Raw genomic sequence first — 15,394 nt, forward strand, 5'->3', positions numbered from 1 at the left:
ATGTGGGAGGTTACCAAGGAGCCTATAGATATGTTTATTTTAGAAACAGTCTGTGTCTAGGCATGATTTAAACTAATAAGATTCTATACAAAGACTAGGATTTCGTGGCTTTAATGACTGTTTATTTAACCAGGTGGAACAAACCCATTCTTTTTCATTCATTTATTCATTCATTAACCTTCAGTAAGTGCTTTATCTTCAGTAAGTGATGTTCAGGGTCATGGTGGATCCGGAAACTAACCTGGGAACACTGGGTGCAAGGTGAGAGAATTCACCCCAGATGGGACACCAGCCCATTGCAGCGCATTACTAAAACATGTTCACACCTAGGCACAGTTTAGATCAGTCTACCTGCATGTTTTTGGAAAGTTAGGGGAAGATTGGAGAAAAACAAACAAACAGAAAAAACACAGCAGAGAGAGCATATGCAACGTACCCCAAGTTCAGGTTCCAACCAGGGACCCTAAAGATGTGAGACGGCAATACTGTCAAAAATCTTTTTGAAGAATCGGAGTTAGTACTGAATTCAAGACAGGTCTTCCTTCCATCCACCCATCCATCCATCTTCCATACTGCTTATCCTACACTTGGTCACGGGGAGCCTGGAGCCCATCCCAGGGAACTCTGGGCACAAGCCGGAGAACATCCTGGACAGGACAGACAATTTGGAAATGCCAAATCAGCCTACAATGCTTTGGATTGGTGGAGGAAACCGGAGTACCCAGAGGAAACCCGCAAAGCAAACTCTGCACACAGGGCAGAGGCAGGACTCATGCTAACCGCTAAGCCACCATGCCCACCCCATGACAGCTCTTATGGCGTCGTAAAATTGATGCTGATAAGGTTTGAATGTGCAAATGAAGGCCATATAACACCAGTGTGCCACAGGAAGTGGCTCACTAATGTGAAAATACATGTTAACTCTGGATGTCATTCAGGATAGAAGTGTGGGCATGTATTATGTGACTTCCTCCTCATATCTAGTAGCATGATTAAAGAACTGTCATGTCAGTTTTCCAAAGAAGCTTTTCGCTTCGAATTTAATGATGTGTCATCAAGATAACACAGACTGACTTTGTGTCTGTGAGTAATCCTGAGAACAAGCACAGCACCACCATGTAAGAAAGTGTAACATAAGTCTGTTTTGACCAGAGACTAAGCCAGAAGCTTTGCTGCTTTCATTTCTTTTCAGAAGAAGGTTGGTGATGCATTGGAGTCATATGATTTTTTATTTTTTTTTGCATCATTTATCTTCTGTTCAGTGAACTGTGCAAAGACGAGCATCAACGCTTACAAAATACAGGCATGAGGTTGCTCATGTCTTTATACAGCATTAAAGAGAAATTCAGCCAAGGGTGACTGAGTAAACCTGAGAAGCCTTCAGTTCAGGGTTGACACAGTAATGCCGGTTTTCCCCCCTGATTAGGAGGAACAGAATTCTTGAATCTGACTGGTCAGAAGGTGTGGGCTAATTTTCGATGACTGTAGTACCGACTAATTTAAACAATAGGTTTACGATAATGCTTCAGTATGTTGTAGTATCTATACTAACAGCTTATTACACTGGGACTTATTTAACAGATGTGCTAGATAATCTAAAACTAATGATAAAAGGATTACAAAAAGCATGTTATTCGACAAAGACAAACACATAGTCATTGATACAGTGACTTTTTGATCTATTTATTTGCCAGTTTTGCCACTTTTCACACGAGACAAGGCAATAGAAAGCAATGCCAAGTCAGCAAAAAGTGATCATCACTTAGAGTTAAGCCAGAAAACAACCACCAATGAAGCCTGCCAGAGAAAACAATTCACTCAAAGTTGTACAGTTGTATGTGTAATAGCAGAATTTCACAAAACCTAAAGCAGTATTGAAAAAGTTGCAACAACAACGATCTATTTTCTGGTATAGCCTGTAGAGTGAAGTTATTAGCATACGTCTTTTGTATCTTTAGTCTAGAAAGGAGCATGTAGTGTTCCTTTAAAGCTTTACTCTGAAAGGTCATTAGTGTCCAATGATGTACCCTAAAATATTTACTAAAGCTGCACTGTATCTATGATTCCAGTTGAAAGATACATATTAAAGGGGGTTGGGTATTATATTAAAGGGTAGACGTTGCCTCCCTGTTCAGCCATGGACGTCGCTCAGCCTCCCTGTTCAGCCGTGGACGTCACTCAGCCTCCAGTCAGTGAGGTCCAAGTCAAGTCTCAAGTTCCTGAGGTCACGTCCAAGCCTGCTGATCCAGTTGACCAAGCTCCACTAACATCTAAGCCTAATGACCAAATTCTGTCCACGCCCAAGTCTACCGACCCAGTTGCCTAAGTTCAGCCCACGTCCAAGACTACCGACACGGTCGCCCAAGTTCAGCCCACGCCCAAGACTACCGACACGTACAGCCAAGCTCCGCTCACGCCCGAGTCTGCTGACACGGCCACCCAAGCTCCGCCCATGCCCAAGGTTCACCTGGTGACCTCAGAGCCTCAGCTTCCCTGGTCAGCTGTGGTCGTCGCTCAGCCTCCCTGTTCAGCTGAGGAAGTATCTCAGCCTCCCTGTGCCGTTGTGGAAGCCACTCGGCCCCCTGGTTCTGCTGGGGACATTTTTCCCAGGTGGCCAGGACCACCAGATGGAAGACATATAATTTTGGGCGCTCCGGGAGTAGCACCCTTGGGGGAGGGTTCTGTCACGTATCAAGAAACTCTGGACTCCACTTCCCATCAGCCACTGCACTGCACTGGCTGTCACATGACCACCTGCACCTGACTCACGTTTTGGTTAATGAGCACTCGTGTGTATATATAGTCCTTGTCTGCACTTTTTGGCTGTCTTTCGTTGTCCTAGACTCTGGTTGTTTATGTCTCGGTGTTTTGTTTCATGCCACAGTGTTATTCCACGTTGTCTTAGTGTCTTTGTTTCTTAGTACGTTTGTTTCAATAAATATCATTATCTGCACTTGCTTCTGGCTCAACCTCGATTCGTGACACTAAGTGAGAATGTCATACTTTGATCAAGCTGTTGGACTTTAAAAATAGTACAACATTATCCTTGTAGTCGAGATGTGAAAAAGAAAAATATGCTGTGCTTCAGTTTGTCTGTTTTCAGAAATATATTTTGTATAAAATGCAAGTCAAAACTTTACAAAATTATTTGGAGCAGTATAATCCGACTACAGGCAGCTTTAATTTCCAGATTCTTGTCGTGCTATTTTGCCGTGTAATTATGATATAATCAACAATGATTCAGCACATTGGCTGAGCAGCTTCAGTGGGAAATTAAAATGGGGAAGTGAAATCTTTTCTCTTTCCGCTTGTTCACCATCAGCAGAGCATCAGCAGGTCTGGCTTTGGATGACTTATTATATAAAAATACCAAAAATCCGAAAGGAAATTGTGACTTTCCCCATGTTACTCTGTCACATCTGATTGGTTGTATATATTTTGTGTGTGTATGAATGCGTGGGTTGTTTCTTTTCCTAATACAGGTACCAATGAGGGGTGAAATATTCACACTGCTCGTCACGTGGCCATGCCTACAAGGTATAATGTGCATAAACATACACATAGCTTATAATGACATTGTGACTGGAATTTACTAACTGCTAATAAAGCATGTGTAGCATTTTCTCCTGCTTCTTTGTTTCAGCCACACTAAATTGAAGCATTGTTGAATTCACTTGTATTCTTAAAGAGGAGCTTTGTATTTGTGACGAATCCCTTGTGTTTTATTGACTTGTTTCTTTAACTTTGGCAGCTCTCTTCACTGTGGAGTCGGAGCAAGATTCCTACGATGGAGAGCTGCATGATAAAATCACGATGGGATGCCGTTTTTCACACGTCCCGAGCGTCTCGCGCATATCCATCATTTGGCAGCGCGTCAGTCCCCTAGAGACAGTGGGAGTATATCAGCTGGATAAGGGCAATGAGAACCCCAACTTCACCAGTGTACAGTATCAGTCACGAGTGCGGCTCCTGAAGGAGGAGCTAGAGAAATTTCGGGCGGTGATCGAGCTCTCCCAGCTTCGTCTGAACGACTCGGGAACCTATCAGTGTATCGTGATCCAGGATGAGGTTGACTACAAGCAGACCAAACTCACCATCCGAGGTCAGTTTACTTTAAAAACTAGTAGCCCCAAAGTATCCATCTTGTTCCAGATCATCAATCGGATAATGCTTTGACTTTCACGTCCATTTGACTAAAATATTCTGCACAGTGGGGGATTGTTTGACCTATTAAGGTGGTTTGCATAGTTGTCACAAAAGCAGCTTTACAGAAATCCGGATGTAGATTAGATCTCTAATGAACAAACCATTGGCAGTAGTGGCGAGGAAAACTCCCTGAGAAAGTATGAGGAAGAAAACTTGAGAGGAAGCAGATTCAAAAGGGAACCGAACCTCTTCTGAGTGACACCAGCTTACAAATGATTATAGATTATACAGATATTGAAGAGTAAAGAGAAACAGGAACAAGTTGTTTTGAAAGGACATGCAGATTCTGCAACAGGATTGTCTTTACAATTACAGCAGAAGTGTTTGTTTTGTGTCCAATTGGACATATATCCATAACACTATAGGTGTAAGGGATTTGGGAAATTTGACTGCAAATTTGTGCGCTGTCTCACGTATCTCTGAATAAATCACATTTCTGCAGCACCCAGCTGCAAATCACAGTGTATAGTTTGGTTCACTTACTGTGACTATGGTCTTTGTGCAATTGGACCACACCAGGGTTTTCTTTGAAGGTATGGTCACGGCTCAGAAACATCTCCGAAAGGCCGTTTTGAATAACACACCATTATGTTAGCACGCTTAGCTGGCTAAATAAACTTTGAATCAAAGCCTTATGTGTTTTCTCTATCAGCAAAGTGCTACACCTTTAGAGATCACTACAGCATAGGAATCTGTTTCAGGTTAAATCAGGAATGAAGACAATCAGGCCAGTGTTTAGTACTGAACACAGAGCTTGGAGTAATTTTTGAGATGGAATTTGGGATTCTGGGGGCTTTAATGGGCAAAGTTGCCTTTTGAAATGTTTTTTTTTTTTTTCCTCCAAATTGCAATCATAATATAGTGCAATTTCATCATATCATTTGCACTATAATGTGTACCATCAATAACCGATGTCACCATAACCCCTTTTTAAAAAAATTATAACTTGTGTTCACCAGCACCATATAAAGCAATTAAGAAGACCGTCAGGAGGCTAAGTGAAAAGGAAGTGGAGCTTTCCTGTGAGTCCCAAGGCCTCCCGTTGGCCCATGTGGCTTGGAGTGATGGCACGCTCAGGGATCTGACAAACCGCTCGGAGAGCAGCCATGAAACAAACAGCGATGGTGTTTTTGTTGTCACCAGCCAATTGTCCGTCGCATATGATGTCAACAATTACACCTGTTCCTATATGACCGATGACAGCAAAACGAGCCAGACGGCTACGTTCAGTATCCCAGGTGGGTGTTCTATGGCATCTCAAACAGTGGATTTGTAGTGTTCGTAATAAATTGCAGCTAATATTAGCTGGCTAGTTAGGTAGCTAGTTTGGTTTCATGCAACTGTAAGCAACATTGAGAAAACGATGACTCAAAAGTGTAATCAGTACTTAATTAGCAGTTCTTTTTTTTTTTTTTCCACACAAAGAAGTCACTGCAGTTTGTGTTCTTAAATTCTACTGACTCACTACCAAGGTCTGCAGCCATGCAGGGTTAGAGTTTGATTTGAGTGCTATTGAGCCGTTTAAGTTAAGTGTCGTCAATTGGATTGAGTTAAAGCGTATTGAGTGCTTTGGTTTGAGTTACGCTCTTGAGTGGCTTGGTTTGAGTTACGCCCTTTTGAGTGGCTTGGTTCGAGTTACGCTCTTTTGAGTGGCTTGGTTCGAGTTACGCCCTTTTGAGTGGCTTGGTTCGAGTTACGCTCTTTTGAGTGGCTTGGTTCGAGTTACGCTCTTTTGAGTGGCTTGGTTCGAGTTACGCTCTTTTGAGTGGCTTGGTTCAAGTTACGCTCTTTTGAGTGGCTTGGTTCGAGTTACGCTCTTTTGGGTGGTTTTTGGTTTGATACATGCTTTTGAGTGGCTTGGTTTGAGTTACGCTCTTGAGTGGTTTGAGTTGACATGTTTTGAGTGTTTTGGTTTGTTTCCAGTGCCATTAAGCCGCTTGAGTTGGATGCTAAAAGAGTGGTGTCAATAATCTACAGTTACAAAGCTCCTTCATTCGCCCCCTCTTGAAAGTTTGAATTTGATGGGATTGTCTTAATTCTTAGCTATTTTCTTCTGGTAAAGAATATCCTTATTATAGAAACTGTGCTCAGCCACTGAGGATGGTTCTGGATTCATTTATGACTAACGTGTATTTCCAAGCAACGTGGATGTACAAATATACACGCCAACGTGCTAGACCACAGTGGTTGTGAGGTTAGTTGTGTGGGATGTTATTTGATCACAGTGGGCCTTCACCTTAAGTGTTGATTTAAAAAAAAGAAACGCATACACACACAAAAAGGTGAGAGGCATTTCACTAGTATTAAACGTGGGTATGCAGTTGTTTTATGCACGTCAACACAGGACCACAGTCTTCTGTGAGCATTAAACCGATTTTATTTTCTTTCTTTATTATTTTTTTTTTTTAACTATTCATGCAAATATGTTGTAACATTACACATGATCACAGAACATGGTAAATGACTTTGGAAGATTATACTTTAAGTTTTTTCACCACACTGTAACTGTATAGTCTGTCTGAGTGAATGATTAAACAGTATATGCAGCAAGTCTAGATAAAAAATCAATCACTCACTCACTTGAACGAAAATGAGTATTTCCTCTGAACTTTTATTTGCAAATTTAACTGGAAATTCAAGTTCTGTAAGCTGGCAAAACCACACCAAAACCACCAGGAAGAGAAGCAACCAGTAATCGGTTCTAAATTTGCCATGTTGTACCTATGTACACAAGTATAGTGAAGGCTATCTAGTGTGCTCATGAAATCCCACAATGCACTGCTATACTGAATACCCATAATGCACTTGATCTGCAAAGAACAATAAGTATGGAACCCATTCAGTAACCAATATAAACAGTCAGCTTCAGAATTTCTGGCACTTTTCAACAAAATGGGACAGCATTATTGTATAAAATAAGCATTACATACAATGCTGTACTCTAGATTTCCAGTGCATTGTAATGTTACTGTCGTGAACTATGAAACATGGCATCGGGTTTATGACCATGAGATTTATGTGTCACCAAGTACACAACTACAACCGATAACCTGCCTCACATTTTTCAATGCTTATGACTTGTTTTAGACATACTATTTATTACTCAAGTTACTCACAAAATAACTCAATCACTGCCAGGTCTTATCTCTGGCAGAATTTCAGCATTAATAGGAAAATCTGATTTTCCACTAGTCATACATTCCGAATGGATTATAGCTTCCATCAGAATACGTATCTATCATAATCATTGGCTAAAATCACAAATAACTGCAAGCATAAAAGAATGTCAGTCGAGCTCATATAAGCTGGTACCTATGCTAACATAGGCAAGTTAGTACAAGAATCGAAAGGGAAATGAAATACCGGGTTCTGGAAAAAATTAAATATAATAATAAAAAAAAAATTCACAGGATGCTGCACAATTTAGTTGCCAAGAAACCTGATCACCTAGGCTAAAAGATAATAAATTATGTCGCACTAATTAGCTAGTTTAGTCCATTAATACAGACACAAATGAATATAGAAATTCCTGCAGAACGGCATCTTGCTTATAGTCATTATCCGTTTCTAAGGAAGTGTCTGAAGTATGAACCATGTATTTGCGTCTTCTTCGAAAATTCAGCAAGTCATTGGCCAAGGTTCAGACGTAAAAAAGATTTTCGAGTCTGGCTAGTGTCTATTTTATTGTCCTAGCATGAGAGTTAGTGTATGACCCTTTTTTTACTCTGCATACCTGTGTGTTCCAAATTCTAAAATGCCTATCCGTCTTCATGCTAATTAATCTAACTAGCAAAAGCCGATGTTTGTAGCGCAGCAGGCGGTGGGATTCAGAACGAGTAGCATGCCATAGGGTCAAGCTGCATCACACTCATGGACTGATTCGTCCAGCCATGCTAGCACATTAATGATTTCTAGCTAATATCTAGTAATACCTAATAAACCCTAAATCTAAAGCTTCTGTACTTGTATACCGATTTAAAATAACGTCCCTCAGTTAATTACTCAATAACCAGGTAGACATTTCTGTAGTAATCATTGTGGTTAAGTCAGGACTGCTTTTTTTGTTGTTGTTCTGCAGATGAAATTCCAGAGAACAGTAAATTGACCACAGGATACGCAGCTATTGCCGTGATAGTCGTGATGTGTGTGGGTTTAGTCTTGGCCTTGCTGATTCTCCGCAGGAAAAAGAAAGGTTTGTCTTTACGTTTTGTCCTCCCTCTCTTTCCCATGTAATCTCTACTGCTGAATTCTATTACATATTCATAAAATATACATTCACACATCACTCTGATCCACATACACGTCACTCCTTCTGCTTTGTTTGTGTATTCTGTATTTCCCAGTCAAGTTTTAAAATAGCACTTGGTTTTTAGTGCAGTGTTCATAGCAGTCCCCCCCCACCCCAATGGTGAGCCACTGTATTTTTAGTTCCTCATTGTGAGATTTCATCAGGCAACAATAATTTAAGGTTCTTTCTATAGAATTTCTGCACTGTCATTAGGACATATAAAAAAAAAAATGTTTTTCCTCATTGTCATGTCATATGACCACACTGAACGCATGTACACGTGAAAACAGAAACTAGTTACCTGCATAAGACGATTGATCTCTGGGGATTTCCGTGAGACATGATCTAAAACCACACTACGTGTAAAGGTCCTCTTTAATTAGCTTGATTTCATGCACTGGATTTTTTTTTTTTTTTTAACCTCTTCAGTCTCCAACAACGTTACATCAAAACTAGTTTTCTGGCTCCGGAATGAGGTGTAGAAAGCTTTAAATAATTTAGAAAGATATGATTAATAGTGGGACCCCGACCAGGATAATCTGCTTACTGAAGATGAATGAATGACTGATTAATTACAAATTTTTCACATTTTGTAATTCCAAGAGAATTTGTTTGTCTAGAACATAGTACTGTATGTGCTGAAGTCCAGACAGGCTTTAACTTCCTGTTCAATGCTCCTTCTATCATGAGCTGAATCGGGTTATTGATGGGGATGGGATATCCTCATATATAACCGCAGATATCCTCATGCCTTTGTGATCTGTACATGATTATGATTCTGAAATATCCACAAATAACCTTTAACCCTTTAACTGCACTGTGTTGCCAATTCTACATTGTGTTATTTTTGACTATACGATACTCTCCACCATACGGCAACAATTTACCAACCACCCTCATGTGAACTAATTCAAGTAATAATTTTTTTAAAAAATTCTTTAATACAACTAATAATTTATGCAGTAGAGGGTTAATAAATATAGTATCACAGTACATGTTAAACACTGTACATCTCAAACTGAAAAATATTTTCACAGGGCAAAAAAGAATGGACATCTCATCTGAGGAATGTGAATCACCTCTACAAAATCTGACTGTTACGTCAACTGACCGTAAGTACCACTGAATATATCAAATGTACTTATGGTAAAACTGAAGACATGGGGAAAGTTAACACCTCATCACGTATAAATGACAGAGTGATTCCCACCAAAACCTCATACAAGACAACATATCTGACTCTTCCAACCCACAGAACTGAATCAGGTGGAGCTCAGAAAACAGGTTGGGTGTTGGCAGAGAGAACTGCTAAGCTATCAGATTTAAAATCGTCACCTTCTTGACTCACTGACTGCTGAGTACAGCTAAATGAACAATCTTTTAGTCAGCTCGCACCACTTTGACTTTTTAAACAGAGACAGCACTAATAATATACTGGATGCTCAAGCTATAGCTTTCAGGCTGTAGTACAACAGCTACAGTTGTGCTAATGTTTGTGACAGTGTCTGTCCAGTAGTAGTATTAGTAGTAGTATTGAATTATAGGATTGCCTTAAAATCCAGCCAAAATAATGTACTTTCAAAATAGGGGTGCTCAAACATACTACTCAGATATTAAACACACTAGGCGAATATGTACCTTTATATCTAGATTTTGAAAACGTAATGCAGATATTTTACATATTATATTAAATGTATGTAAATGCATAAAATGTTTAGATTTGCTTTCGATTTGAAAACAAGCACATTCAACATTCAAAATAAACACATTGAGCGTTTAAAAAGGAAAAAACAAAACTGTTCAAGTGACCAGCGAATTGTTCCCATTACTGTACCTAAATAATAACTGAAACAATCGATAGTTAATAATAATAATAATAAAAATAAAAGATCTCCATGGTTGTAAAGTCTTATATATATATATATATATATATATATATTAAAAAAAAAAAAAAAAAAAAAAAAAGAGGTACTAAAATTACATGTGTCTGTCACAAACCCCTTGGGATTCCCAGACCAGACTTTGAGAACCAAGACTTTAAAAAAAACCAATGGTTGGAACTTCCATAAATGTCAAGTAAATGTGTCTTCACAGAAAACTTCACTGCATCAACATTCACACTTACATTTAAAAAAAGAAAAAAAAAGGGAAGTTTACGTTGAGCATCCACTGTACAAATCTTATTGTTGTTACTATAGAAACGAGAACCATTAGAACAAGCGCATTAATATAAACCTGTGATTTGCAGCTGCACTACTGTCAAAACTGCTGTTATAGAAAATTCAACACCTTCTGACCAATCAGATTTGAGAATGTGGTGTAAAAACCGACAGCGCCAACGTTTAACAAGATGCCACTCCGGGACTCTGATCATAACTACACTAACTATTCTATAACTAACCAAGAATGATCTATACCCATTAATGTGTTTTATTGTTGTTCCCCCCTCTGTCCTCCAGATTTACTTTCAAAGTCTAACTCCAGATTCGATTCTCTGACTTTTACATCAGAGTGTAAGTATTCTTGTTTTTGTTTTCTTTTTGCGATGAGACACTTAATATGGTTTACCACTCACAATCCATAGATAAAATTATCAAAGAGCTTTGACATATATTTTTTCCAGTCCATGTTCTTTCCATGCATGATTCATTTGAGACATTTGACATTGCTTATTTTGCCCCAACCCCTCACCCCACCCCCTCTCTGAATGTTTGGGACCCAAACCATCACTTGGAATGGAAAAAACAGATAATGTGCAAGACATGCTAAAGCAAAAATATGCAGAGTTTAACAAAACTACAGAGATGAAGACTGATTTCACACTCCCACATAGACTTCTCTCTGGGTATGACTTTTTTTTCCTTCTCTACATGAAAACAGGGGTCAGAGGAATAGAGTGAGGGAGGGAGAAAGGGGGGGCGGCTATACTGAAAAGGAAAGAAGGCAGTGTGAAAGGAAGTACAGTTCATCGTGCTGATATGATTAAAAGGTGGGCTCTGAGGAAACTAGTTGCTCAGTCATTCCGTGTAGAGAGGATCACGAGTAAACAGTCCTGTTCGTTGGTAGTTAATTAGACTGGTATGCTCGTTGTTGATAACATCAAGACAAAATCAGTCTGGAAATGACAAATCTGAAGATTATGTTTGCGCAGCTAAAACAGCTCTCCAAGGACCAGAATTGGCAGAGCATAGTTTAGTTTTTGCTCTGTGTTCGAGTGTTGCCGTAGTAGTCTCCTGAGCTGAAGCCTTTGCTACAGTTCTGATCTTAATGTAAGCATACAGTAGTTATCAAGTGTTTTTTAGTTTTTGTCCTGTTGGTGTTGCTGTAGTAGTCTCCCGAGCTGACCTTTGTTATAGTCCTGATCTTAATGCAAGTGTACTTGTGCAGTGTAATTTAGTTTATGTTCATTTAGAATGTAGCACCTGAGCTGAAGCCTACTCCTACCATAAATGTTGGAGTAACACAGCTACCATTTAAAAACAACAACAACAACAACAAAAAAAAAAAAACTAACAAATGGGCATACTGCAATTAGATGAATGAAAAAAAACAAAACAAACAAACAAAAAAACACCCCAACAACTAAATAAATAAATCAGAGCAGCTGATAGTGAAAAAAAGTATTCGAGCCTGATGAACACTGGTACAATCATTTCTCCCACATGTTACTCACCAGCATTAAAAAAACTAAAATATGACCTCTTCTCAAGGGCATATTTCAAGAGTGAGAGCAGATAATGTGGGAAGTCAGGAAGGAAAACCGTAGGATCCCATTGTATAAAACTCATCACACTGCAAAAGATTTTAAAATGAGAAAGCTCTGGAATTTCTAAGTCAATGTATAAACACTGCAGAGTCAAAACCCAGCAGAAATCACATGACTGAAACAGATGGACATGATTATCCTCCTGAGTCTAACCTTCCGACTCCGGATAAAGACATTTGTTTGTTGACGGATGTTTGCAAAGCGAAAGTACATTTACAGTGCCTTGAATAAGTATTCATCTGACTTTCACATTTTGTAGTGTTATAAACTGGAAGTGACATGGAAGTAATCAGGATTATACGCCATAAATCTACACAAAATATCCCATTGTATTAAATCAAGTGGAAAATCAAAATATAGTTTGCAAATGTTTTACAAATAAAAAGAACAGCAATGATTGCATAGTCATTCTCCTCTCTTGGTATGAAACACGTATCCGAAGCCACATAATAAATAATAATAAATAATTATTAGTTAAATGAATAAAGCCCCATTATTTATACATTTTTAAATAATAATCATAATAATTTTAAAAAAAGGCAGAACACAACTCTGCCTGGAGGAGGCCATCCACCAAAAATCAGCATCCAGGTAATAAGGGCATTAGACAGAGAAGCAACTAAGAGGCCAAGGAATAGTCTCAGCATGACGCTACCACTATTATGCTTCACTGTGGAGATGGTTATGAGAGTGATGACAGTTTGATTTCTGCCAAACATAGCACACACTGTGTGGTATCCGTTTTCACAATGAATAATCTATGCGTTTCAAAGCAACAGGGCTGAATCATTATGTGGTCAGTGATCATCATGCTCGTGTGTTTTCCAGCACTCCATTTTGTGATACTACAGCATGCTTAATACTAGTACTTTGTCTGACAAGTGGTATTAATGAATTACCTAGAAAATTAACTTAACCTATTTTGAACATTACAGAGAAAACCAGCATGTCGACATCCACTCCATCCTCCCAGGCCCGAGGGAAACTGTGCTTCTGGAGGGGAAAGAAGGAGCCGGTAAAACCTTCATAGCCCAAACCCTGGCTTGGTCTTGGGCTGAACAGTCCAGTTTAGACCTTTTCAACATCCAAAAGCTCCAGCTTGTGATTTTAGTAGACGTCAAGGGAGATGGAGGGGAGTTCTTCCAAATGGTTAACTCCAAGATCCCAGCAGAAGCGGGACTGCAGATGAACAAACTAAAAGACATTCTTCTAGGGGACGGGGACAATCTCATCATACTGGACGGTTATAAAGAAGGGGACAGAGAACTGGATAAGTCACTTATTAAGTTTCTAAGAGAGAGATGCACATGCAGGGTGCTGATCACAGCGTGCCCTGGAGAGCATGGCATCCTGGGAGAAACGGACAGGAAGGTAGTGAGGCTTCATACGCTCCCTGTGCAAGCGTGAGTTCTCGAAGGAGTGTTCAGATTCAAGGAACTGTTTTAAAGTCCTACATAATGTCCCACTAGAGAGTGAAAGGTTGCTAGTGTTGCTTGAGTTTTGTCTCGTGGGTCTCGCTACAATTATATATATATATATATATATATATATATATATATATATATATATATATATATATATATATATATATATATATATATATATATATATATATATATATAAAAAACATACACAACTCCAAAGGATAACCATTTTAATTTATATTGCATGCTAGGCTTTTGAACTTTGTTAGCAAAGCAACCTAAATGTACTAGCTATGCACACACACACACACACACACACACACACACACACACACACACACACACACACACACACACACACCAGAAGCACCAACCAGCTTTGCCACATCATTCCAAGCTTTATTTTACTTACAGGATGCATACGACGAGCTGCAAAACATTGTTAAAAATTTGTGCGTCGAACAATAAATAGGAACAAATATTTCTCCATTTTGTAATTCTGTCTTCTGTAAGTCTGTTTTTGTAATATAGTATACATTTTGTAATTTAGTTTCTCTTTCTCCATTAGAGGTTTTAAATGTTTTGATGGCACTTTTTGTTTTTACCTCAATCAAAAGTCATCAGAACTGAGTACCACGATGATTAAAATGTATTTTAAGAATATTGCAACGTGATATTTTTTGCCATATCGCTAAGCCCTGTTTGATACAGCAATGCGCCATCAACTGTACATAAAAACAGAGAAAAACTTTTATGCGATGGTTAATTTATATTGCACATTAAAAAAAAGAACCTTAAAATAGTGTCATGTGCACCAGAGCAGTGTTTATAATTTCAGCTTTCTGTACATTTCTGTATAATAGCTTAAATGTATATACTAAGACACATCTGTACTGACTGTAAAGATTTTTTTTCTTTTATTGGATTTCCGTTTCTTCTGTATTAGTTGCACAACCTCTGCCGGGATTTAATGACTCAAGCAACTTCTCTTAACCAAGTAAGGAAAGCACAGAAATAGTTCACGCATTTTCCGCCACCACAAAAGACTGACATGGACCAAAACTTTTGCACTGCACTATTTGTAGGACACATTATTGTGTTTTGAATAAAATCCATGTTTACTATATGTACTTCATAGACATGTATTTATTTCTCCATATCCCATGTGCAATGTATTATATAATTTTTTTTTTTTTTTTTTAAAAAGAAGACGTATATCCTCCACCAAACTTTACTCTTGGTACGCTGAATTCTGCTAGGTAGCATTCTCCTGGCATTCAACAAACTTGGATTCATCAGACAAACAAAACACGATTCATCAGTCCATAGAACACGTTTCCACTACTACAGAGTCCAGCGTCGGTGCTTTGCACCACTTCAGCTGACTCTTGGCACTGCGCCTAGCGATCTTAGGCGTGTATGCAGCTGCTCGGCCATGGAAGCCAATTTTGTGAAGTACCTGAGGCACAGTTCATGCGTTCATGATGCTTCCAGAGGCAGGTTAGAAATATCTTTTCATAGTCTACCACTTAATGGCTGACTACTTGTTTCTCCTAGACCCTTCCATTTCACAATAATCGATAGCAATTGCAGTTGAACTGGGCAGTTCTAGCAGGGCAGAACTCACCAACTAGCATGAAGTAAAAAGATGTCATTTTACACCAGTGCCACATTTAAAAAGTCACTGAGCTTTTCAGTATGACCCATTCT

At 39.0% G+C, this 15,394-nt stretch overlaps 2 protein-coding genes across 7 annotated transcripts in view; one reads left to right on the top strand and one right to left on the bottom strand.

Annotated features, from left to right (window-relative positions):
• Positions 1-14,810, top strand: part of si:ch211-241b2.5 (programmed cell death 1 ligand 1) — a 15,980-nt gene extending 1,170 nt beyond the window's left edge. The window contains exons 2-9 of the mRNA XM_017492198.3: positions 3,483-3,537; positions 3,752-4,102; positions 5,166-5,444; positions 8,285-8,398; positions 9,532-9,606; positions 10,954-11,007; positions 11,243-11,339; positions 13,196-14,810. Coding sequence (XP_017347687.1) covers positions 3,489-3,537; positions 3,752-4,102; positions 5,166-5,444; positions 8,285-8,398; positions 9,532-9,606; positions 10,954-11,007; positions 11,243-11,339; positions 13,196-13,667 — 1,491 coding nt within the window. The 5' untranslated portion in view covers positions 3,483-3,488 and the 3' untranslated portion in view covers positions 13,668-14,810. The remainder of the gene's footprint in view (positions 1-3,482; positions 3,538-3,751; positions 4,103-5,165; positions 5,445-8,284; positions 8,399-9,531; positions 9,607-10,953; positions 11,008-11,242; positions 11,340-13,195) is intronic.
• The window catches only part of LOC128635363 (uncharacterized), a 63,992-nt gene that overhangs the window by 34,536 nt on the left and 14,062 nt on the right, over positions 1-15,394 (bottom strand). The window lies entirely within an intron of this gene.

This window comes from Ictalurus punctatus, chromosome 18 (genome assembly GCF_001660625.3).
Source record: "Ictalurus punctatus breed USDA103 chromosome 18, Coco_2.0, whole genome shotgun sequence".
Lineage (NCBI taxonomy): Eukaryota > Metazoa > Chordata > Actinopteri > Siluriformes > Ictaluridae > Ictalurus > Ictalurus punctatus.